Consider the following 26,402-nt stretch of genomic DNA (forward strand, 5'->3'; position numbering starts at 1 on the left):
ATATCTCTGAAATTTGATAAGGGCCTTTCCAAAGCTTATCAAACTTATCATGTTCCCCTCTTTTCTCATGTGCTTTGTCCCAATACAGGACGAGGTCTGAAATTCGGAACGCCTTGACTCTTGCTTGTCGATCAAACCATCTCTTCACCACTCCTTGATGTTTAGCAAAGTTCTCTAGCGCTTGATCTCTTTTCTCTTCTAAGTTCATCAACTGTGTCAACCTGGCTTGCACTGCATCTGTGTCTTCCATGTACTCCTGAATGAATCTCAAGGTCGGAATCCTGAGTTGCATGGGGAAGACTGGGTCTTGGCCATAAACTAGAAAATAAGGCGAAATGCCTAATGCGTTCTTTGTTCTGATTCTGTCTGCCCATAAAGCAAATCTCAACTGGGTATGCCATTCTCTTGGACTTCTCTCTAATAATTTCTTGATAACACTGAGCAAATTTTTGTTGGTGGATTCTGCTAACCCATTACCCTGAGGATAATAATTTGACGAAAACTTGAGGGTTATTCCGTACTCAAAAGCCCAATTTGAGAATCTCAATGATGTGAACGCCGATCCATTGTCGCAAATCAATGCATAAGGACATCCAAACCTTGTGATTATGTTCTCCTCTAGAAACTTGATTACAACTTCAGTAGAGCAAACCTTGAGCGCTTGCGCCTCTGACCATCTGGTACAATAATCTGTAGCTGTAATGATGTACTTGTGTTGTGCTGAGGATGCGGGGTTAATGACACCAATAAAGTCCATTCCCCATTTAGCAAATGGCCTGGCTTCAATCACTGGATTCAGTGGCATGGCAGGATTTCTTTCTCTAATAGCTGCGACTTGACATGTGTGGCAAGTCTTAATGTGATTGAACGTATCTTTAAAAAGCGTAGGCCAGTAATATCCTGCTCTTAGGATCTGGTGAGTTGTGGCGAGGTTGGCTCCATGTCCGGTTCCAAACTTGGAATGGAAATGTTCAATTATCTGCTTTGCTTCATCTTTGCCAACACATCTCAGGTATATTCCTTCATAGTTTTTGCGGTATAGGATAGATCCTTGAAGCATATAATATTGACACTTTAATCTTAATGCTCTTTTCTGCGTAGGTGTCATATGAGCAGGACATCTGTGATTAAGCAAATATGTCACAATATCTTTGTACCATTCATCAGGTGTGACATCCTCTAATTCATAAACTTGTTGGACTAATCCTGGCCCATCTATTGCCAATGTCTGTGCCAAAGCTTGTCCTCGGACAAGTTTCATGGGCTGTATTTCTATATCAAATTCTTGGATAATGGCGACCCACTTTCCTCTTCTTTCTCCTAATTCATTTTGCATGAGAAGAGTCTTGACTGCCGCATCGGGCACTATTGCATAAATCTTGGCTCTCAAAAGGTAATGTCTGAATTTCTTCACTGCCTTTACTAGGGCATATGCTTGCTTTTCAACATTTGGATATCTCAGTTCCGCATCTTTCAACGGAGTGCTCATGAAAGCAATTGGGTTTTCGTCCCTCTCTTCACTTCTTTGAGTGAGAATGGCGGCACAAGTGTAATCGGAAGCAAAGGAATATAGATAGAATGGCCTGAGATAATCTGGACTAATCAAAACTGGCGCTTCCATGATTGCGGTCTTTATTTCTTCAAATGCCCTTCTGGCTTGTGGAGCCCATTCGACCTTTGCATCTTTCTTTAACATTTCATTCAGTGGTCTGACAATCTCAGCAAATCCGGTGATGAACTTTCGGACGAAGTTGATCTTGCCAAAAAATGACTTAAGCTCTTTTTTACTTGCTGGCAGATTGATAGTTGATATGGCCTTTACTCTTTCAGGATCGATAGATATTCCTTTCTCTGAAATGACATGTCCCAAAAGCTTTCCTTCTGTGACTCCGAATATGCATTTCTTGGGATTGAGGGAGACACCGTATCTTCTGCATCTTTGGAAAACTTTCCTCAAATCGTCCACATGATCTTCTCTCTGCCTGGAGAAAACTGTGATGTCATCCATATATATAATAATGCTTTTACCAATTAAATCTCTGAAAGCGATATCCATAGCTCTCTGGAATGTGGCCCCGGCATTTATGAGTCCAAAAGGCATTCTCTTATAGGCAAATGTTCCCCATTTGGTGGTGAAAGCAGTCTTCAGTCGATCTTCAGGTTCGACTAGAACTTGATTGTATCCTGAATATCCGTCTAGGAAGGACATCATCTGTGACCCGTTGACGATCTGCAATACTTCATCTAATGATGGGAGCGGATAGTTATCTTTCTCTGATGCTCTATTGAGATTTCTAAAATCAACACACAATCTGATCTCTCCATTTTTCTTTCTAACAGGTACCAGGTTGGCGACCCACGTCGAGTGTCTTACTGGGAAGATGATCTTGGCTGTGAGTAACTTCTTCACCTCTTGGTATATCAATGGTTCCAACAAAGGGTTGACGGGTCTTTGTCTTTGCCTGAATGGCTTGCTTCCTGGCTTCAACGGGATTGTGTGAGTGATAATTGCAGTGTCGTAGGTCTTAAGATCTTCATAGCTCCATGCAATAACATCTGGGAAGTCCCTCATGTTCTTTAGGATTCCATCTTTTTCAGTCGCTGTGCAGGACTTTCCAATGAAAACATTCTTAACTTGTGTCTCGTCACCTAGATTGATCGTGTCACACATATTGCCTTCTACATTGTGATTTTTCTTTTCTTTCAACTTGTCAGGATCAAAAATCCTTTCCAATTCAACCATTCCTTTCGGAATAGTGTTTGTCTTTAAGTTCAGGACTCCTTCAGCATCGAACTCAGCTTCACCCACTTCATCTTCATCTATGACCTGTGTTAAGAAGACGTCTGTGCTGGTTAGGAAGTCTAGAATGTGCTTGTCGTCTTCGAAAACTTGGAAATTGGTAATGTTATCTGGGACTGAAGGGACTGATATTAACTCGATTGTAAACTTCTTTAATCCTTCCATTGCTAATGGAATCAATGAGCTCGCGGCCTGTGCAAGTGAATTGGCCACTTGATTCTGATGTCTATAAATTGAATTGATATTGAAAGCATCAAAACTTTCAATTAGATCCCAGACTCGATTTCTGTACTTGGTTAGCCTTTTGTCATGGCAAACATATTGCTTCCTGATTTGCCTTATTGCGATTTCTGAGTCTCCATATACTTGCAGTATCTTTGCCCCCTTTTGGATGGCTAATAATAATCCATGAACCAAAGATTCATATTCTGCTACATTGTTAGTGCAAGGGAACTGCAATCTGTGAGCGGCAAGGTATGTTTCTCCCTTAGGACTAATCAATTCATATCCGGCTCCGGATCCTTGTTTGGACTTAGATCCGTCGAATCTTAATGTCCATATTTGATTTTCTTGATTTTCTATTTCTGGACTTTCGTGACTTTCATTTGATGTATTGGACGAAACCTCATCTTCCACAAAACTCTCAGTCTCTATAGAGCTCTCATTCTCTGAATCTTGAGTTTCTTCTATAATTAGTGTCTGCGGGACTCTTTTGTTTACTTGCTCCAATGCGGTCTGGCATAAAGCACAAGATAATTCTGAGTGGACGGCATTGTGAATTCTACACCAATTCGGAAGGAGCAAATCTCGAACGGATGCTATGTTGCCAAGTTGCACACTTTGCTGGATGTTTCTTTGTACGAACCTTCTGAAGTTTTCGAACATCCCTTCGTCCTCTTGGTCGGATCCTTGATCGCTTTCAATGACGATCTCAGTTGACTCCATGACCTCTTGCTGGGTATCTTCGTCTCGCACATCTTGTATCATCAAGATTTCTTCCACTTTGGGCTTGTACGTTCCTAGATCGGACTCTAAAAATAGGACTTCATTGTCTTCCCCATATTCAGTTATCATCAACCTCAACCTTGGAGTGCTATCAATCTTAATCTGGTTCGGGACTCCTCTCCATGGTAGCCACATGTGTGCGAAATCGGTCGATACATATCCATTCAATTTTCGGGACCAATCTCGACTCAGGAGCATTCCATATGAATCTGGAATATCCACTACTGATATATCTATAAAATTCTGGACTCTTGGATCTGCGGCCAATTGCATGTGAATGTTGTTCAATTCTCCCATGACTGGAACTTCTGTCTTGTCAAGCTGAGTGACCTTTCTCTTGGTAGGTGCGGGAGTTATTCCAAGTCTTTGGCAAACGGCCAAAGGCATCACATTGCTTGAGGCTCCGGAATCATAAAGGCAATTGTGTAATAATTTTCCAAATATCCTGACTGATAGTAGGAATGGGGCCGGTTCGTCTTTTCCTTGAGAAGGGACTGAAGTTTCTTCACTTGGTTCTTGATGTTTGACTTGATTAATCTTTGAATGATCATCTTTTGCTGGGCTCTCCTCTTTCGAGTGACTGGCTTTGCTTGTAGATTTTCCTTTCTTAACAACATCTTTCTTGATTGCGACCTCCTTTTCGGGAAGAACCAGGTTAGTGGTAAGGTTCTCTTTGACCGTAGGCTGAGCTTTCTTTGTTTCGCCTCTTTTGAGTAATACTTTTCCTTCCAACATATCTTCCTTTTCGGCTGGGAAGGTTATAGTTTGAACCATGCACTCATTTTGTTCGGGTTGTTCTTGAGAATCGGCCTCCTCTTGAGTCACATTGATAGTGGCTTGAACATTTGACCTTGTTGCACTAGGTTCACTCAAACTATTGATCACCGCATCTTTAATTTCTGACACTTTAAGCAATTCATAGAGTGGTAGACTTACCTTGACTTTCTTGAGTTCATCCAATACCAAGGCGGCCAATCTTTTCATTTCATTTCCCACGGGAGGTGAAATATTCCTTTGTCTGTATTCTTGAGTGTTCTGTGGATATTCAGGAACGTTACTAGCTTGGGGATCCGGCGGAGTTGAAAAATTGTTTGGAGGGATCGACGTTGTTAAAGGTTCAGGATTCCTCTGATTCCTGTGATAAACTCTTTGGTTCACACCTCCTGCCGATTGATGAAACACTTCCTTTATTCCCTCTACTAGGACACTGTCGTTTAATGGTGGGAAATAGTATTCTGAATCTTCTACAGGTCCATTTGCAGATGCTGGCGGAAACTGAGATCCTGGTGGTACCATCGGTCCATTAGCCGATTCTGGAGGAAATCTCCCATTTTGTACTTGACTAATTTCTTCTTGTGAATATTTGCAGGTTTCAACAATCATGGCTTGACCATACTGCGTGGTTGGAACAATTTCGTACCCTGTGGTGGGAGGATTTTCAGGTGGATTAGAAGTACGCATCTCTTGTTGGAAAATGTCGGCTGCAATCTTGAACTCAGGACATTGCAACTCGGAATGTTGGTTCGTGTTGTGGAGTCTGCACCAACTAGACAAGGCTGCTTCGGCTAAAAACACTTTGCTCGAAGAGGGGTTCTCTTGACTTTGCGCATTTGGTGGATTGTCCAAAGGCGTCACCACATTTCCATTGTTTGGAGCTGTATTCCATGGTCTTCTCTGGAAGCCTGGATTGTTATTTCCTTGATAGTTGTTTCTAAATCCTTGATTATTATTCCCTTGGAAATTTTGGTTGTGATTGATTCTTTGCATGCTTTGGAGTTGATTATTCTGGTTCCTCAAATGAGTGACCTCAGTTGATAACTTCTTGACTTGTTCAATCAACTCTTTCATTTCGTCTTTCTCTTCTTGTGTCCTTGACGAATTTGTAGCATTTTGCAGGTACACAGGTTGAGCGGGTGGGGCTTGAGAAATTGGAGCTCCTGGGTGAAGGACCAACTGATTTGCCGGCTGTATGCTTGGATATGTCGCCTGCGGGATTGGGTTCATGACTGGAGTCTGGTTGGCCAAGGCTGTGCCAACTGCCTGCATCTGGTTTGGTGCTGCGACGGGTCCAATATGTAGTAGTGGTCCAGTGATGTTCTGACCCATGTGCTTACTCACTTCAATGGCCTTTGCATAGGCCGCATTTAGATCATTTGGAGTAGGATGCGTTCTTACAAACATAGCTGTGAGATGATCTAAGGCCCCATAGTAAATCTCCCTTGGATCTGCAATAAGATAAGGAGGACGTAACATTGTGTATGCTCGGTGAAATCTGTTGTTGAAGGAAGTAATAGGTTCATGCTCTCTCCTTCGAACCTCAACAAATTGTCTGTATAACTCCGCTGGTGTAGTTGGGATGCCAAATTTGGCAATGAATGTGTCTTTCATCGCGTCCCAAGTCCTGATGGACCCTGTAGGCAAATGAATAAACCAAAAGTATGCCTCTTCTCCCAATGAGTAGGGAAAAAGCCGACATGCCACATCTCCATATTCAATCTGTCTGTTACGAAGAAGGTCCTCGAACATCTTGATGTGATCTTCTGCCGTGCGATGGAAATCACTAACATTGAACTTGGAACAAAAGTGTTCTGGATTCTTCGGCATATCATGATAAACTGCAAATTCCAATGGTGATGGATTGTTGACTAGCCACGTCGCACCATTAAGTACATGAGGAGGAGGAGGGGGAGGTGGAGCACGTTGAGCCATTGTACTCTTTGAAGCTGAACTTGATGAACTAGCTTGGCTCTTTGTTTGTGAAATTGCCTGGATACTAGATTGGATCGCCGCTTGGACTTGTTCTTGAAGAACTTGTGATGACTCAGGAGATCCTTCCAATCTTAGTTCGAATTCTTTGGGAGTGTCCTCTTTTTTAGCTCACTTCGCCTTAGAAGTAAATTGAAGTTCACTTAGATTCTTGACGCCTGGTGTGGACCTCAACAACCTTTGATGTTTCTCGGGCGAGAATGAACCAATGCGATCCAGCGTGAAGTCTTGCAAGGATTATTGTGGGTTCCTTTGATTGCGAAGATCTCTAGCTATGACCCTTTGATGTTCTTCGGCTCTATCTTCCTCTTGCTCCAAGATGATTCTGACTCTGTTATATTCGACTTGACTTCTCCTTGCGTTCCAAGCTACTTGATTCAATTCGGAAATGATGTCCTCTTGGGTATTGCCCACTTGCAAATTGGGTTGCACTACTTGATTCAGTCCTTCATTCGGTAACACCATTGTACTTCATGATCATGTTTGCAACGTTTTTCTCTTTTCAAAATCTTCGGACTTCGAACTTCGGAAACTAAAGAGCCTTCCTTCTAGCGCCAATTCTGTTGACGTGTATTTTATACACAATCATACACAGAATAAAATACCAATAGGTATCTTATCCTCTCTTGAGAAAATAGTCTCTAACTGCTGAAGATCTGCAAAAAGGATCAGTTAGATGGACTCCAAGGTTCTTTTAGTGGGGTCTCCACGTGTGGACAAGCTTTTTAATGGTATGATGTGATTTGCTGTTTCCTCCAAGGCGTCTTACGGATTCCAAAGGCTCGAAGATTTTACTAATCTAAAAGGAACTTTCAAAAAAAAAGCAAAAGGATAGGGTTTAAGGAAGTCTAATCTAGCCTAACCCTATGAACGACTTAGCATGAATGAGATTTGGCAAGACTCAACCAACTTCAATTTTGCCATAAGATAACAACTCAATTGAAATTAGTGCGATCTTCTAAGGTAATAATGATGTTCAATGCATCAAAGACCAAGGACACTACTACGAAGGTACATATCCTAGATACGAAAATGCTTGAAGGTTAAGGACTCAAAATGTTCTCCAGTTGACCACGCAAGGCGTTCCTACAATCAGCAAGAAGCTAGTGGTTTGGATTGCGAATCCTACCAAAATATCAAATCTCACACTTAGTCTTTCAAATTAACAAACTACTTTGATTGAGCGTGATTCAAGTACATCCAACAACCATGAAGATAACTTAAGAAATTTGCAACAAAACACCATAACTTCAATATTTTATTGATTTCCAAGTCATCATATACAACAATTGCTTGAATTTCTCTCTTCAAGACTCAATCTTGCTACAAAATGAAATTGCTTCTAATTCTAATCTCTCTTACATCAACTATTGACTATTACTCTATTCCTCTATTACACTATTACCAAATGAAATGAAAAATGGGGGTATAAATAGCATCCCCAGTTACAATGAAAGGTCCAGATTGAAAGTAAATCAACGGACAAGATCATGACACCTAAACCCTAATTAGGGTTTGTTACAAATGACCTCCTTTTTACTGAACAATATTAAATACATAGCCAAATATTAAATTCGGCACAAAAATCTAGGAGGTATCAACCAATGAGAAATAAGATGTCATGTCATCTGTAACAACCTTTCATCTAGAATCTTATTCCCTTTCCAATTCTCTTTCTTAGCATATGCAATGAATTTTGTCACGATTCCTTCGATTTCTGTGATTGGAATCTCGGGAAGATTCTTGATACTCTCTTCTAAGTGGATGACCTGATCGAATGCATCTAGAAGAGCTGCGTCCCAAGTAGGTTCAAGTTCCTTTGTCCTATCAATCAGGAGCATGGTGGCATACATCTGATCATACTGCTCATCTGTAACATCTGCGTCCTTGCGAAAGATGATCTTGATTCTATCCTCAAATTCTTGTATATCCACATCTGTCTCGACCTCGATCCTTCTGCCAAGAATGGTACGAAGTACCTCAAATACTCTGTCCTGGATCGGATTGATCACCTCCTCAACTTGACCACATCTAACACTGATGTCCTCGAAGAGAACACTCTTTATATGGAGTAAGGTTGACCACTAAAACAAACTGTGAGAATCACCTTCTAAGATCCTCTCCTGCGTTAAAATTCTTCTGGATGTGTGTCTTATTACTTTCAAGACAGGGATGACAACGTCCTTGGTATGGGCAAATGCAGCTACTGTTGCCACCAATCTGTGGATTATCTCAAAAACTTGGATAGCCTGATGAATGATCTTCGACATCCTTGTAACAAATTCTATAGCCACTGTATGAGATCTATCCATCCAACTGCATGTACGCTGGACCAGGTTCCTGAATCTTTCTGCTTCATTGATCGATTGAAGGGGCAATGCCTGCACTGGTGATCTAACTGGATCCTGACGTCCCAAAGGTTCATTGATGTGACTGAAATATGTCCTCCATGCACCTCTCTCTCTCTCAAGCTTTCTATTCTTTTCCACCTCTTCTCTAAACTTGTCCTTCAATGCCTCAAATGTGTCGGTGGCATCATCTAAAGTCTGCTCTGCTGTGGATGGTCCTAACTCAAAAGTCTGTATATCATAATCCTCTGCCAGGATCTCACCCTCATATTTATCTGCTGCCGGTGTAGCTATCTGTAGTTTTCGGGATCCAGTCTCATCTCGAATCATCTTGGACATCTTTGTAGCCTTCTTCTTCTCTGTTGTCATATGTGAACGTCCAACAAGGCTCTCTAAATCAATTGCACTGTCCTCGTCCTCAATTACGATCACCCTAGTCAATCTTTCCTTCAACCAATCTGGGATATTCGATCTTGTCTCTTGAACTTGAATTTCTTTATGTACTATTTCTTCTTGTCTGGGAGGAGATGTTACTTCATTATCATTATCTAAATCATAGTCTTGGAGAGATCCATCTGACGAAACATGCTGTGCCTGTCCTTCCTCTTGCCTGTCATTTTGTACCATCGACTCCATGGACTCTTCCACTCGAACTGTTCTATTTTCCGGTCTGGAAGAAGTACCTGGTGTTTGATCTTTGTTAGCACCTTGCTTTTTCTTGGAGGACTCTTTCTTTTCTGATCTTTCCTTTCTCTTTGAACCTCTCGAATGGAGATTGCCCTCACTGGCACATCGAAGGTTACCTTCACCTGAATTCCTAGGATTAGGATTGCCTTCACTAACACTTGCTCCACCTTCGGCTGGTTTATCTTCCAAAGTGAAGGACATAGCTATGCCTTGTTCTCTCAACTTCTGATGCTGAACGTCTACCCATCTGCGAGTACAAGACAAGACTGGTGCCATCAAATCATCTAAATCCACGACCTCGGGCTCATTCCAATTCAAACTTATTGTTTTGCTTTCTCTATCATATGAAGACTGGATGTGCCTGCCACTGTCCTGAGCTTGGTCGGCCACTCTGTAAATCTTACATTTCCTGATGAGATCCAAAGGCAATCTAGAATGTATCTTACGTTTCACTTCAAGATCATCTAGGAGGTTCATCATAAAATCTTCAATTTGGTGCTCATGTCTAAATCTTCTACCGACCGTCTCCTCTAAATGTCCATGGGGATCAAAACTATTCCTCCAAGCAAAAGATGAAAAAGAATACAAAGCTAACTCCTTCTCTGCGTCATCCATGGCTAAGACATTAGGACATACCTCAACTGAATTACCCAAAATAATAGGTACCTGAACTCCATTCTGATGTCTGTGTCTGAATGCCTTCACATACGCTGCCAACTGCCTTGTTACTTCAAGTAACACAATTCTGTCTGTCGGATATCTTGGCAACATGTATGGAGGTAAAGGACATCCATGCACTCTAATGTAAGTGAACTTGGGAAACTGAATGAACCAAGCACCGTACCTCTTGATGAACTCCTGGGCATCCTGAGATAATCTGTTGTGAATCCCTCCTTGCAACGTCCTTGTGATGTTCATCGTGAAAGTATCATTGACTAACTTGTAGTTCTTCCCTGGCGGATGATGCAAGTAGGTATAGGATTCACAAGCTCTGACCTCACCGGGTCCTCTTCCAATCACTCCTCTGTGAGGTAGTCCTGCGTACTCAACGCTCCTGATTAAGGCATAGATGACGTATGAACTCATGTGGAAGGACTTAGTAGCCCTGAGTCTTCTCAACTGTACGTCTAAGCAATGACTAATTATTCTAGCCCAATGTATTGTACCCTTTCCTTGAACAATCACCTGGATGAAGTAAAACATCCACTTCTCAAAATAGAAGGCATGAGGTGCTCCTGTAACTCTGTTGAGCATGGTAATCAAATCTCTGTACTCCTGGAAATCAATCCGATGCGGTGTGTTCGGTACCTTGCTTAGACGGGGACGACTCTTGAGTAGCCAGTTCTTGTTAATTATGCTTAGGCAAGCATCTGGATCATCATCGTACACTGATCTGGCTCCTTCAATGCTCTTGTATATCATGTCCCTGTGCTCTGGAAGATGGAAGGCTTCACTTATGGCTTCCTCTGAGAGGTACGCCAAAGTGTTTCCTTCATTGGACACAATTGTCCTGGACTGTGGATTGTAGTGACGGGCACACTCGATCATCAACTCGTGGCACTGAATAGCTGGAGGAAAACCGGCCGCCTTGATGATGCCACTCTCTATTACTCTCCGGGCGACAGGTGATGGCTTGCCAATGTAAGGAACCTCTCGAAACTTCTTCGTGCTAAAGTTCCCCAAGTTGGTATCTCCAATGTTGCTCCACTTCGACACGATCTTGGTCTCCACTTCTTCGGTCTTCTGATCTTCTTTCATGAGAGCCGAGCGACTAGTGGATGCTCCCGCCTTCGGGGTCGCCATACCTACACAACATTTCATTATAAGAAATAGATTTTGCAATAAATAACGTAAATAAGAGAGATAAATTTTTAGGAAACCTCATGATAAGTCTCTAGAGTTATCATTTCCTAAAATAAACGATTGAGCTAAGAGAAATTCAAAAATCAAAATTTCAAAACTTGAAATATGACGATGAATGAATAAAGCAATAATAATTAAAATCGCCATACCTCGATAGAGAGCTAACTCTAGAATGCAAAAACAAAATTCGCCTAGGCAAAAATTGAGGTATAAAATAGTCTTCAATGTGGTCTCCTCAAAATTGACTTTGCCACCTTTGGAGTGAACGTGATCTTCAAGTATCGCCCTAGACGTGGTCCCAAATGATCTTCAAATTTGTCCTTGACAAATCGCTCAAACAAATCCTCCAAGTCTTTAGCAAATTCGCCTCAATGTCTCCTCAAGTTCGCATTCGGTGTGGTCTTCAAATTCGCACCACCCTTGATAACTAAGCGCCACCCTTGATTTGAATTCGCACCACCTTTGAACACACTTCGCACTATATTCGCCTCTTCTTAATTCGCATGAAGAAAGGTAAAAATGATTATGTAAAAATGAAATCTCTCACCCTTTATATATAGCGCGCTCATCCTTTCACCCCTTAGGCCGACTTAGATATAAAAAACATTTTTTAAATGATTTTCAATAAAATAACAAGGCCGACTTGCTTAATTGAGCGCTCCAAATCGATTTTTATTAATTAATTAATTAATTATAAATGCCTTGCGTTTTTTAAATGTGAATTTCGATTTTTAAATAAAGGCAAAAAAATAATTAATAAAAGATAACGCCATATTAAATGCTAAATAAAATGGATATTCAATTTTTAAATTGATTTAGCATTTGAGGAAAATTCGAATTGCTCACTTGGCGCCAAAATTGGAAAAAAGGAAGGGACGTACCTCATCGCTCTGGTCCCTTGGAGAGGGACAGGAGCGATCCATGATTTTGGTCTTGATTTTGCATTTCTTACGTCCAACTCCTTCATCTTCGCGTTGAAAATCGATCATCATGATGAGTCCTTCGAATTTGATCATCTTGCATGCGTACTTAAATACCTTTTGAGTGTTCATCGCCCTTGTCCCTTGGAGAGGGACAGGAGCGATCTCCTTGTTTCCACGTCCATCATGCATCTTTGTTCCTTGATCTTTCATCGTTAGCGAATAACATCTATGCTCATTCCTTTTGCGCTTATTCCATTTGTCTTCATTATGTGTTTGGACGTATTAAAGGGACCATCGCCCTTGTCCCTTGGAGAGGGACAGGAGCGATCCACGTTTTCTCCTTGACCTTGGCAACTTTACACTTTGATCTCCTTTGCGATGTCCTTCAAACGTCGTCCTTCACTCTTCCTAACCTCGCTTCGCTTTGATCTTGAAGGAACGTGAGTGTTTTTGATAGTATCGCCTTGGTCCTTGTCCAAAGGACAGGAGCGATGTGAGGCTTTTACATTATTTGGCGATGTTTGGACGTTCAACACTCTTGCGAATTATCTTCAAACGATGCCTTGGACCATATGCTATCTTATGACGTCTTGGCTTAGCTCGGACTTGAAGCAAAACGAGGAATCCAAAGCAAATCGCCCTGGTCCCTTGGAGAGGGACAGGAGCGATATGGTCCATATGCTCATTTTGGTGATTACTTTACGTTTGAAATCTTCATGCATCACCTTTCTATCTATCCATGGACCCTCCAAGACGTTGCGAACCCTTGATCTTACGTAAATCTTGCATAAAATGGCCAATATATCCAACATCGCCCTGGTCCCTTCCTGAGGGACAGGAGCGATCTAGGCTATAGGGTGCGAATTTCATCATTGTGACGACCTTTTAATGTTTGTGCTTGCTAAAGACGTCTTGAAGTATCCCTCGCCACCTTGTCTTGACTTGTATTGACCTTGAACTTGCATAGGAAGTAACATCACCATTGTATCGCCCTGGTCCCTTGGAGAGGGACAGGAGCGATCCTTCCCTTGTGGCCTTCATCTCACTTTGCCAGGTTCCAAGTTTATATTCAACGGACTCGTCCTTCTTCACTCCATTCGTCCATGCCTTGACATCATCTGTAACTTTGCAAGAAAATCATTTATATCAAAAATCGCTCTGGTCCCTTCCTGAGGGACAGGAGCGAACTAGGCATTTAGCACTGTTATGGACGTCCCAAAAATCTTCAATTTATATTCAACGCATTTATCTCATGTTTTTCCTTGTTTTTGAACGTAAACTTACCTTGACCTTTGTCTGGATTTTGCATAATGAAGGAAATCGCTCTGGTCCCTTGGAGAGGGACGAGAGCTACAAGGTACCTTGCCCTGGTCCCTTGGAGAGGGACAGGAGCGATTTGGTCAATATAGGTCATTCTCCTTCGTTTTTGCATATCAAATTATATTCATTTGGCAAAGCATCTTCCCTTGGACGTCCTCAAATCATTAAGTTTTCGAAATCTTGCAAGGACAAGGCGAAATTTGAATTGTAGCTCCGGTCCTTCATTGAGGGACAGGGGCGATTTTCCTCCTAGAGGCATTTCTGTACTCATGAAAATCTTCAATTTATATTCAATGGAAAGATATCGCCGTTCTCCATCACTTCCAACTTGAAATTTGTCTGGACTCTGCAAGGATGATGAGATATTTGAAAATGAGCTCTCGTCCTTCACTGAGGGACAGGAGCGATTTTGCTCCTACAGGCCAAAATAACATGATTTTTCACATTTTAACACTTCACGAGGCGAAAACAAATCAATCCCAATGCCCAGGATCAAAATCAAAAAAAGTCAAAATTTGGTCAAAATATTCAATCGGACAAAAATTCACATTTCACTCTCAATACTTAGACAAATCTAAGCTCTGCATTAACATTCCAATTGAAAATTAGACCATTTTGGCGAATTCATTGCATTCAAAATTTGCATCCTAGAAAAGGAAGCTCAAAAGCTCTCAAAAACGACTGGATTTTGGCTTGAAAAGACAAAATTTAAAACCCTAAGGCTTGACCCTAAATCCAGACGACCAACTAACTAACAAAATCCTAAAAACGAAAGCAAAAGCGAGCGAAAGACAAGCAAAAAGAGGGGGTCCCCATTTGCGATGGGGCGATGTGTGAAATGGTCACAACAGGCTCCCATTTTCGTTATCTTATGAATTTGCATCGTTATGCTGTCGAATTGGCAATTGAAAAAGCTGAGCTTCGAAGTGTGGCTTCCTAGCTAAGTCTCAGTTTTGTACTTGCAAGATAGTACCTAGCCGTGTCTATGTATTTCCAGTGCTGTTGGTGAGTGAGTTGCAGATTGTGGAGTGTTTTGTGTGAGATTGGAGTGTTTTTGGTTTGTTGGTCGCAGAGCTGCTGAAAGTGTATTTTGCTCATACCTCTTGGCCAGGCGATTCCATCATTCCAAGTACCGGCTCATCCTTCCTTCCTACCACTAGCAATGCATCTTGTAAGTTTTTAGCATCTTATTTTGTGTGTGTAATTTTCTAATGGAAATCGAACTTCCCAGGTTAGGCGTGGGGTTTAGTGAATGCATTGGGAAGCATGCAAAATAAATATGGGTGTTTTGATGGCTTCTTGTGGGTTTGTTTTCATTGTAGCTAGTGTAGCATTAGTTTAGAACTATTTTTGGGTGAATTGGGTGAGTATTGAGAGAGTTATGAGCGTTTTAGTGAATCCATAGGCTGCTGGTTTTGCAATTCCAGCCTGCAGATTTTGATGTTAGCAGAAATTTCATGCTTATTATTTGGATGTTCAGCATTACTCTCTTCTCACACTATCTTGATTATTGTAAGGTTAAGTAGTAGTACTACTAACCAATTCTGGCTTGTAACTCTCATCCCACTGAAAAGTGGAAGAGGTTGGCTTGCCGCCTATTTCAATTGAATTGTAATTTAGTCCTCCCGCTGCATAAGCGGTTGAGTTGAGTTTGTTTGTAATTTCAGTCCTCCCACTGAAATATTGCGGTTGAGTGATTTGTGCCTTTGTGTGTTTCTCTTGGCTGGTTCACTGTCAAGTTTCTTGCATTCCCACTGGATAAGCAGAAGGGGTTGGCTTGCCGCCTAGTATTGTATTCCATTTCATCTTTCAGTAGATTTGAGATCTAGCGATCCCCTATTCACCGTATGCTCTCACCTTCCCACATTGGGCACTTGGTGATCAGAAAGTGGAAGGGTTGCTTTTTTTCAGCAAGTTTCAGTTTATGCTTTCTAACCTTAATGGGTTATCTGTTTGTGGATGATTATTATTGGCCTAAAATCAAAAAAAATAATTGGGATATTACACTCAACATTACCAATTAATTGACTGATTGTGGTGGTTCATATTCCAAAATTGTCCACTAAGCAGCCAAAATCCTAACCTAACAACACAGAAAGCAGGAAAAGAGGGGGTCCCCGTTAGCAATGGGGCGATGTGTGAAAAGGTCACAACAGCTTCCAAAATCGATATCTTTTTGGAATGAATCGGATCACCTTAATATGCTGAGGAATGGTGTCTAAGGAGACACATCTCTTGTCTCTTAATCGTTTCTCTCTATCTATCCTTAATCGCACCATTTCATTAACTTTATGATTATCAATTAGATTTGTGTTATAATCACATCCTTTCATTATGTAATTGATCAGCCTTTAATTCCAAATAGGTTAATAAACACTGGATGCTTAATAGCACCCCGTTCCATTATGATTAACTTCCATACTAGCAATCCTTGATACATTGTTATCCTCGATGATGGATCCATCATTGTCTTGCAAGTGATGTTGTCATCGATTATTAGTAATGCTCCTTACAATGTCAATGTTGTTCTTCATTAGTCGATCACTTTATCCTTGTTTCATGGCCCCTAAATGTGATGACACCCAATAGCCATTTCCCTCTTGCTAACGTGCCATAAAATCTGCTTCCCTTACTATCGTTTATGCCATAGGTGATGGTAATAAAACTCCTGTTGTCCCATTCCTGGTTGACTTTCACCGTAGGGCTATAACATGGCATTTATATATTGTCGATGCTCTAGTAACTTTGTTCTTGTCGGATAAAACATATTGTTTTGTATGCCCCTTATCTTCTTAGTCCATGAAACTGATAAGGCAACTCCTTGAGTCTTCCATCCGCCACAATAATATGAGACTTCATATTAATATTATAATAATTGATTAATAGGGATAGCCCTCATGAAAGATGCGTTTAATATCCCATTCATCTTTGGTCACTTACATCATCTATCTCTTCTGCAATTTTGTCTCTTCTTAGAGACTTGACAAAATTGATGGAGCATGTGAGATACCGGTGGTGTGTTGTCGAGGATGGGGACATCACATAGTGCCAGCGCCAATGCCACTCCCAATGGCACTGTCTGTGGTTCTTCTATTTTACCACAGCATATGGAGGATGGTGATGATATTTTTTATGACCCATTTGATATTTGATCAGTGATGGCTGATTGTTGACACTTGACATTATTATTTTTGAACTACAGCATTAACAAGGTGGTGTATTTACTAGTTTACAATGTTATTTGAACTAAAACTTCAATACATCATGATAGTCAAGTTTTGACTATTAATTTGGTGGTGTATTTTGCTATGTTATTTGACTATTAGCATAGTGGTGTATTTTGAACTTAACTATTGCTGCATATATGTATATATTTTTTATTTTTATATGTTTTTGTACTAACGAACCCAAAATCCTAGAAAAAAAATTGGGTGAACCCGTGAACCCGAACCGGAACCGGCAACTTAGTATGATATTATCAAAAAGTCAAAATATTTAAAAAGAATGTTTTAGAAGTGTTAATTTTGAGATCAGATTAAGAAAAAACAGATAGAAGATAATTCAAACACAATTGCACAGCATATATCCTGGGAAAACCTTCCAACTTGAAGGTGAAAAATCCAGCAATAAATGTTTCTTATTACATTTACAAGTTGTTTTTACAATAGGTTCGCTTCACTCCTTGAAGCTAGACTCAAACACTCGATAACACAACCCGATCTAAAAGTGTTGATTGATGATCACAATACAAACCACAAACCGCTGAAGGTATGTTCGATCTGCTGGAGATAATATTCAATCTGCTTGTGTGTATTCAAACTGCTATGAATGATATTTGATCTGCTGTAGATGGATATCGAACTGCTGAAGGTAAACACGGACTGCTGTAGATGATTCAATCTGCTTCACTATGTATTCATTCGATGCTACTGGAGAGAGGGAGACAAACTATATATATATCCATACATGTGTGCATCCAATCAACACATCTATTCCAAGCAACATGACTTCTATCAAAAGTCGGCTCTACTCCAATCATCACTTCTTCTCCAAGGGTCTAGTTAATGCCAAATAACACGTCTTCATTGAGGATCGGGTTTATTTGCAAACAACACGATTTTCCCAAAGGTGGCGAACTTAACGAGTAGTTATATTTCCTTAACAAATCATTTTATCTATTTGCAAATATAAATGTGTAAAGTCGGCATCGTATGTTTAATGAATTGGTTCATATAAATGTCTAAGGCCATTAGGCCAATTAGACATTTATGTAGTCTATGTCGACCTAAAGGAATCCGACCATAGCTACATTATCATTAACCAGAAGGCCATGGTGTTCATTTTGTTATTTCTTTGTAATCAGTGCTCTGAGACACTTCTTGCTGCTGACAGATTTAGTTTCCATTTATTTTCCAACTCTTTGCAAATATGTATAAAGAATGAAATGTGGCTTTCTAAAGCATGGTAGTTCTCTTGAACGAACCATTTGAAGAAAAAAAATCTCTACTTACTCTGAGCATATCAGATAGAATAATGTAGGGCTGCGGAAGTGATCTAACAACAGCAATGGCTAAAACACCACCACTTTTTTCTTTCTCTTCACTGTAGAACTGCCGGTATACCTGTACTCCTGATCACACATCAACATCATTAGACAGAGCCTGCCAAAACTGTGTTTTAATTTATTAGATGGATAAAGAAAGCAATCATATAAATGTCCAAAAGTGATCATAGTAGGTCACTAGGATTTGTAGATATATATAGCTAGAGTAGGAAAAAAACTAGCATATAAAATACCCATAGGAGTTAACAAATGCAACTTAAACAATGAAAGAATAACTAATGGAGGTAAAACCAAAGTGTTTAACCCTAATCATACCACACAAGTGCAATTCTAAATAATCCTGCAAGGGGCAGATCCCTCAAAGAGAAGAAAATGGCAAATTAAGAAGAAAGTTGAAACCCAAGATTGGACACTAGTGCTGTCGCATATTTGTATCTACTATCAACCATAGTTTAAAAACCCGGTTTTGGCAATTACTTGGCTGACCCAAAAAAATTAAAAACTCGAAACTCAGCAATAACTCAACAAATTTAGCAAACATTAAATAATACATTAATTTTCTAAAATATACTTTAAAAATATACATATTACTGAATATTCGAATAATTTTTCTTGCACGTGGGACTTAACAAATTAAATCTCCAATCATTGAATCCCTCCAAAAAACCTATGTGATTCCACCTGCAATTAGCTATGGTAGATATCTCACTACCGAAACTATTTGCCTTAGGGTTTTCATTAAAGCACCTTTATAAAGTGACTTTTAACATTTCTCTTTTATTTCACTTAAACCACTTTATAAAATTAATTAAGGTAAAGTCAACTGTAAAATTTCTTTATTGGATAACCTAAATGAATTAATTCCCCAATATGGCCTAAAACTAGCATATGAGAATCAAGTAGATTAATGTGTTGTTTCCAGCTGCTCTATGGAAGGGGACACTACAATCCACCCTTCCTAATATTGCTTTTCCTCAAGCAATTAAAGACTCAGATGCTGCAAAATTAGTTCACCTTCCTAGGCAACATCCTCCAAAGGCAATTCCTTCTATCTAATAAGATACTCCTTGAGCAATCTGCTCCTCAACCTCCTCTCTCTAACATCCAAGATAACATCAACAACCAAAACCAATCCACCCTTATCCAACGGTGGAAACTTTGGAAATGAAGTGATATGCTGCCCTAACGTGAAACACATTATGAATTCTGCTATTTTCAAGCAACTCCAATTCATGAGCTACTTCACCAACCTCCTGTGCAATCTTGTAAGAGGTATAAAAGTGAGCCTTCAAATTCTCAATACCACTCTTCCTCCGATAAGACTTTCTCTAACACTACAGGCATAAGAAAACTAAATCCCACACCTCAAAACTTCTCTCCATTTTGTGCCTATCTACATGAATCTTCTTCTAATTATGATCACTTTGAAGGTTATCCTCAAGTGACTTAAGCATGTCTTGACTCTCTCAAATCCAATCCTTCGCCTTGGGATCTTTGTTGTTCCTAAATGCCAAATCTATGAAAGACACAATATTATATCCATAAATTGCTCAAAAAGGAGGAGATCCCAATCGACATATGGTAGGTGGTATTGTAGCAATGCTCTCCCAAATTCAACCACCTAATCTAAGCCTTTTGCTTCCCCACAACATAGTTGTGCAAGTATCCTTCCACCCATTCCATTTGTCTAGGGGTGGTAATGGTGCTCGGGATCAACTCTATGTCAACCAATCTAGACAGCTCCTACCAAAAGACACTTAGAAATCTGCTATCCTAATCACTAACAATGTTCTTTAGTAAATCTGAACACCTCTCAAAAGAAAAACTCTACAGAATTGAGGTGCCTTGTATTCAGATGATATAGTGAAGAAATGTGCCTATTTGGTCAACCTGTCAACTACCAAATAGATACAATCTTTGCCATGCACTCTAGGAAGATGTGTGATAAAATCAAAGGATATATTCTCCCACTTCTACTCAAGGACAAGTAAAGGCTACAATAAACACATTAGAAAAGTATGCTCTGACTTGTTTTGCTAACAAGTCATACACTCATGAATTCTAACACAAGAAGTCATCTTTGAGACCCTTCCATGAGAATCTCCTTCTAATTTGTTGGTAGGTTTTGAAATAAATAGGATGTCCTGCAAGAGCAAGTTTGTAAATGGCCCTCAAAATTTTCTCTTTCAATTCCGACTTAGGCACCAAATTAATTGTCCTTGTAGTAGAAGACCTCATCTACCACCCTATTCATGTCATCTTGAATCATGTCATCCATTAGCTTGCATGCAAATGTGTTTTTGGAATACTCAACTAAAAGGTGAGCCTTCCAGTCAGCTAAAATCTCCATCAAGGAGCATATAGTGGGTTTCCTAGGAAGGCCATCTTGTACAATATTCTTCACTTTCACATACTCAATTTCAAAGTCGTGTAAATTTTGTTGATCCACTTTTGTTCCACCCATTCAAGTCCTTCTGTCTCCAAGAAATATTTAAAATTTTTATGGTCTATTCTAACAACAAATTTTCCACCTACCAAATATTGCCTGAATTTTGTCGATGCATGCATGATGGCAAGCACCTCCTTATTGTAGATGGAATAGAATCTCTCTAAATCTCGAAGCTTCCTACTCTCATAAGAAATGGGATGCATGTTCTACATAAGTAATCCTCCAAACCCCTCTCCTAAAGCATCACACTCCAAACAAAAAGGTGAGAGAAATCAGGTAATACCAAAATAGGTCTAGTACACATTACCTCCTTAAGTTTATCAAATGTACATTGAGCCTTTTCAGTCCATTTGAAACATCCCTTCTTAGTGAGATTTATTAGAGGTGCACCAAGCAAAGAGAACCCTTCACAAACACACGAGGATCAACATGAGTAGGAATGGCTTGAATAAACTCATTTGGATGTTGATCCAGGTTTTCCTAAGGAAAATTTGGTGGAACAAGATCCTGTTGAGGAGAATCAACAATCTCTATGTCAGGATTTAGCAGAATCCCTCCCTTTAGGTGGAGTTAAGGGAAGTCGAACACCCAAATCCTTAACCTTCAGAGGCTGATCTTCAAAATCGAAATCAAGAGAAGAGAGCTGAAAAGGCCCTCCTTCATCAAACACAACATCTCAACTAAATATGAGACAATCAATGTCTACATCAATCAATCGATAAGCCTTATGGTTGTCACTGTAGCCCATGAACATCAACTTCTGGCTCTTGGAATCCAGTTTTGATCTCTTTGCATCTGAAATCCAAAGATAAGCAGTAGAGCCAAAAACTTTCAAATGGCTGATTTTGGGCTTCCTCCCAGACCAAGCTTCCTGTGGGGTCATCTTCTTAACGACCAGTGTGTGAGACCAGTTCAGAGGATACACAACAATATAGACTGCTTCAGCCCAAAATTTCTTAGGAACATTCCTATGTTCAAACATAGACCAAGCCATTTCAATGATTGTGCAATTCCTTTGCTCAACAACATCGTTCTGCTGAGGAGTGTAGGGTGTGGTAAGCTAGTGCTTAATACCATGTTATGCACAAAAGTTGGAGAAATCAATAGAACAAAATTCCCCTCCATTATTTGACCCAATTTTTGATGGGACATCTTGATTCTTTTTCAACTAAGGCCTTAAACTTCTGAAATTCTATAAACAATTCTGATTTGATTTTAAGAAAAAAGACCTACATTTTTCTACTAAAGTCATTGACAAATAACAAAAAATACCTAGCACCAGTAACTAATGCAGTGTTCATCAGTCCATAGACATCTACATGAACCAGTTGCAAGACATTGGACACTCTCCAAGCGTCGCCATCTGAGAAAGGATTTTGATGTTGCTTTTCTGCCTAGTAAGCTTCACAAACACTATGACTTTAGGACTAAATCTCTGAAAACCCAATAACTAGACCCCAAAACAACTGAGAGAGATAGTGAAGAAACAAGTGCCCATATCGCTGATGCTAGAGAGTGCTCCTGGAAGAACTCTTTGTTGCCATGGCATGCTCCTAAGAATCACTAGTGTCAACATGTAAAGACCATGATCCTCAAGGCCAACAACAAATTTAGTGCGAGTCTCCTTGTCAACAATGCTACACTTGTGTGAACTAAAGATGACATCTAGCTTCGGACTATGGTGCATAATCTGACTAACTGAGAGAAGATTTAGTTCCATGCCTAGAACATATAGTATACATTGAGAAATAACATTTTTCTCCCTCTAGATTGAATTTGAACATTGCCCTTGCCGACAACAGTATACTCTTCTCCTCCAAAAATCACAGAATCATTGAAAGCATGCACTTTGAGAACCTATCCCGTCGATTCGTTAAATGACGAGAAGCTCCAAAGTCAATAAACTAAGCAGATGATCCGACATGATCAGTTGGTCTTTTGGCCATAAAGGCATAAAAGACAGACTCCTACTCAATATGATCTGCAACATGGGCCTTCTGCTGAAACCCTCCCTATTTTGATTGCTCAGATGCCAATCATTTCTTGCAATCCTTCTTCATATGACAAAACTTGTGATAGTAGTTGCATGTAATATTCTTCTTGGAGTTTTCCTGAGATTTGCCTATGTTGAGAGGACTTGCCTTTGCCTTTGTCCTTATTCAAGACTTTGGCAACAAATGCCTATTCAGTAGAGGATGTGCTAGTGCTGCTACCAAACTATTGTTTCCATCTATCCTACTACAAAAGCTTGCAGAGGGCAAGAAACTTGAGATCAACACTAGTGGAAGTAATATTGAACGTCTCAATGAAGTGCTCGTAGGATCGAGGCAAGCTTTTTAATGTAATCACCACCATGTCTTCTTCCTCCATTTTGTGACCAATAGCTTCTAGTTGATCATGCATCCTTGATCTTCATAAGATACTCCCACAAAGACATCTTATCACCCATCATAATGGAAAATAGCATGTTCTTCAGAAAGAACACTAGGCTTTTGTCAAATGTTCCATGAAGGTCCTTCAAATGTTGCCAGATCTTTGGATTAGTCTTACCAGATAGGACTTGAGGGAGCTGATCATCACTGACAAATAATTCGAGCATGATTGCTTCCTGATTGCGCTCATCATATTTATCTTGATCTTTTCCCACTACTAAAGGTCGAGTTGTAGTACCTCGAATGACCTCATCAAGACATCGATATTCAAAGATAGCATGTGCTATTTCCACGTGTTATAATTGTGGCCATTGAACTTTTGACTATTATCCAACATGATGTTCGTCAGAGACACCATCTCGCAAGCTATCCAATGCACAAAAAACGAAAAATCCGCAACAAAAGACTGATGGAAAGGTCAAAAATCACTCAACCTGACAAAACTTGCACAAATCTTGAGGAGCAATTCAAGAAAAAAACCCTAATTTTTATTCCAAAAAATCTAGAACATGTGGCAGAAAACCCTACCCGCAAGGACATTGAAGAGAACACACGATTTTTCTACAAACCCTAGCACCAATCTAAAAATTGGAGGAAATTTCCAAAACCCTATCTGCTTCACTAGACTTGCAAAAAAATTCATTGATTTTGTTAAAAAATGTGCAGATAAAAACCCTCTTCGTGCAGCCTAAAACTAGTCAACAGATAATCACAAAGAAAACAAACACATCGCGATTCTCAATCCCGTTGCGCAAAGAAAGAGCCAAAACCCCTGGTTGTAGAAAAAGTCAAAAACCTAAGTCATGAGCAACACAAGATGGAGTAGACGCATCGCGTTCTGAAGTCGTCGTAGAAAAAGAACAGATACAGAAAACACATTCGCGCAGGAAAAAAAGGTAAGAAAAAACCATCGTGTGAAAAAAAAATGCGGAGAAAACATGTGCAGGCAGGTCAAGAACAAAAAGACGGTTTTTAGTTGCGAATTTCCAATTCCCTCCACAATTTTAACAAACAAAAACCCTTCAATTTGCACAAAAAAATCCGTAAAAATGAAACCAATACGATTTTTGAAAAATGCCCTTCAATCTTCCACCACGATCAGAAGCAAGGAAGAAAACCAACAAAAATCTGCCAAACGGGTCCATGAATTTTTTAACACAGTTTTTTGTTTTTGAAAAAATCGGAAAAAAACTTCAAAATAATTTTCTGAGAATTATTTAGGATCGACCCATGAATTTACAAATCTAAAAAATTCACCAAAAAAATTGTTTCTAACTCTTATATCATGAAATGGTAATTGCTTGATTGATTAATGAAAACAAAGTTGTACATAAAGGCAATTACAAGACGACGTTTCTAAAAGAAACAATTGTAAACAAAAGGAGAAATAGAAACAAACTAAAATAACTAATATACACTAAAAAACACTAAATGACCATTAAATACTAATTAATTACTCTAATAGTAGTAACTACAAAGGCCAAAGAATCCCCTCAACTCTATTAGCATCTTTGATGGTGGCTAGTCCAATATGGCCTAAATTTTCTCTTGATGGACCTTCACTCCATTTGCAATGATCACATGCCCCAAGTAAAGTATCTATGTCAATCCAAACTCACACTTCGAAGCCTTGGCAAACAATGATTGTGCTTCAATGATGTCCAACACCCCATCAAGGTGCCTAAGATGATCCTCCCAAGTATTGACGTAAATAAGAATATCGTCAAAGAATGCTAGTAAAAAAATTTGCAACTACTTGTTGAAGATATGGCTCATGCAAAATTACAAGGTGGCAAGAAAATTGGTCAAACCAAAGGATGTGATCAAGAACTCATAGTGACCATAATGACCCTTGAATGTTGTTTTGTGAATGTCCTTCTCCTGAACTCTGATCTAATGGTATCCAAAATGAAGATCAATCTTCAAAAAATAGACTACAGCATGCAACTCATCCAAAAGCACATCGATTCTGGGAATCAAATACCTATTTTTTATGGTCTTTTTATTAAGTGCATGATAATCAATGCACATCTGCATAGTCTAAGTGCCCTTGACTATTGACAATCCACATCCAATGCAAAAACATAGTCTAAGTAGATATTTATATAATGCAAACTGTTGATGGTGTTTTTATGCACTATGCAACACAAATAAAATACTAAGTATTCTATCCTCTCTTGAACAAAGACTCCCCAAATGCTAAGCTTCATGATCAAATGGGAAGACTCCAAGGTTCTTGATGTCAGGTCTTGACGTGCTCTTGGATAGACTTAGTTGTTTGATGTGATATTGCTGGAATCACAAGGTGGACATAAGTTGAATGCTTGAATGTTGCTAGAACATGGGATTTCACTTGATTTAAAAAAGGAAAAAAGGATAGGGTTTAGGAAAGCTAATCTAATCGTAGGAATGTAAGAGCGATGAACAATTTTTGATAAAATTCAACTAAGCTTTGCTTTGACATGCAGCAAACATCTCCACAAGGCTAGTGCAATCTTCTAAGGATAGCTTAATGATTTTCAAATCACCACCACAAGAATGGATACCTTCAAGGTGAAGCATATCAACGAAGAAGTAGAAATTGAAGTTAAGCTTGGCTAAGATGGATCCAGTTGACTATGCAAAACACTTTACAATCAGCAAGGTGTTAGTAGTATGGATGTACGAATTTCACCATTAATCATACACAAAGTCTTCCATTCATCTAAACAAAATGAAAATTAAAAGAGAAGTAGAGATCATACAAATTGTTGAATCAACATATGAATTTCACCGCATCTTCAATGAAGTTTACATGTTTCTTACAACAATGTCTTGGCAACAATCTTTGCCTTCTCTTCCTAATCTACTCTAATTGCACGCTATCTAACTTCTATCTACTATCTATTAACCTTTACAAATGAAAGAGTGGATCCTTATATAGTGCTCTCAATACAATTGAGTGGCTTAGATTGATCTACAATCAATGGCCAAGATCAAAAGATAGAAACCCTAATTAGGGTTTGCTACACCCAATGCAAAGCATTTAATGCTTGACCAATGATAGATTTACATTTGATGGGACACATGTCCTTCCTTCAATAATTGACCAATAGCTGACAAGGGTAGGTGCATCGAACTTTGTACCCACATGTGGTAGTTATCTTATTTTTGTTCCTGACCTCCCTGCGCGTGTTTTCACCAATAGGGTCCCCTTTCCTTTTTTGGGCCTTTTCGTCTTCGCCCTGTTGAGTTCCGCGCAGAGT

General features: G+C 39.6%; 1 protein-coding gene across 7 annotated transcripts in view; it reads right to left on the reverse strand.

Moving 5' to 3' along the window:
• Positions 1–26,402, reverse strand: part of LOC131060393 (uncharacterized) — a 337,900-nt gene that overhangs the window by 73,196 nt on the left and 238,302 nt on the right. For all 7 annotated transcript variants that reach the window (XR_009110349.2, XM_057993610.2, XM_057993609.2 and 4 more), the window contains exon 7: positions 18,224–18,342. Coding sequence is in view for 6 of the 7 variants with exons in the window: in XM_057993610.2 (XP_057849593.2) it covers positions 18,224–18,342 (119 nt within the window). In the remaining variant the exon portion in view is untranslated. The remainder of the gene's footprint in view (positions 1–18,223; positions 18,343–26,402) is intronic.

Source organism: Cryptomeria japonica, chromosome 4 (assembly GCF_030272615.1).
Source record: "Cryptomeria japonica chromosome 4, Sugi_1.0, whole genome shotgun sequence".
Classification (NCBI taxonomy): domain Eukaryota; kingdom Viridiplantae; phylum Streptophyta; class Pinopsida; order Cupressales; family Cupressaceae; genus Cryptomeria; species Cryptomeria japonica.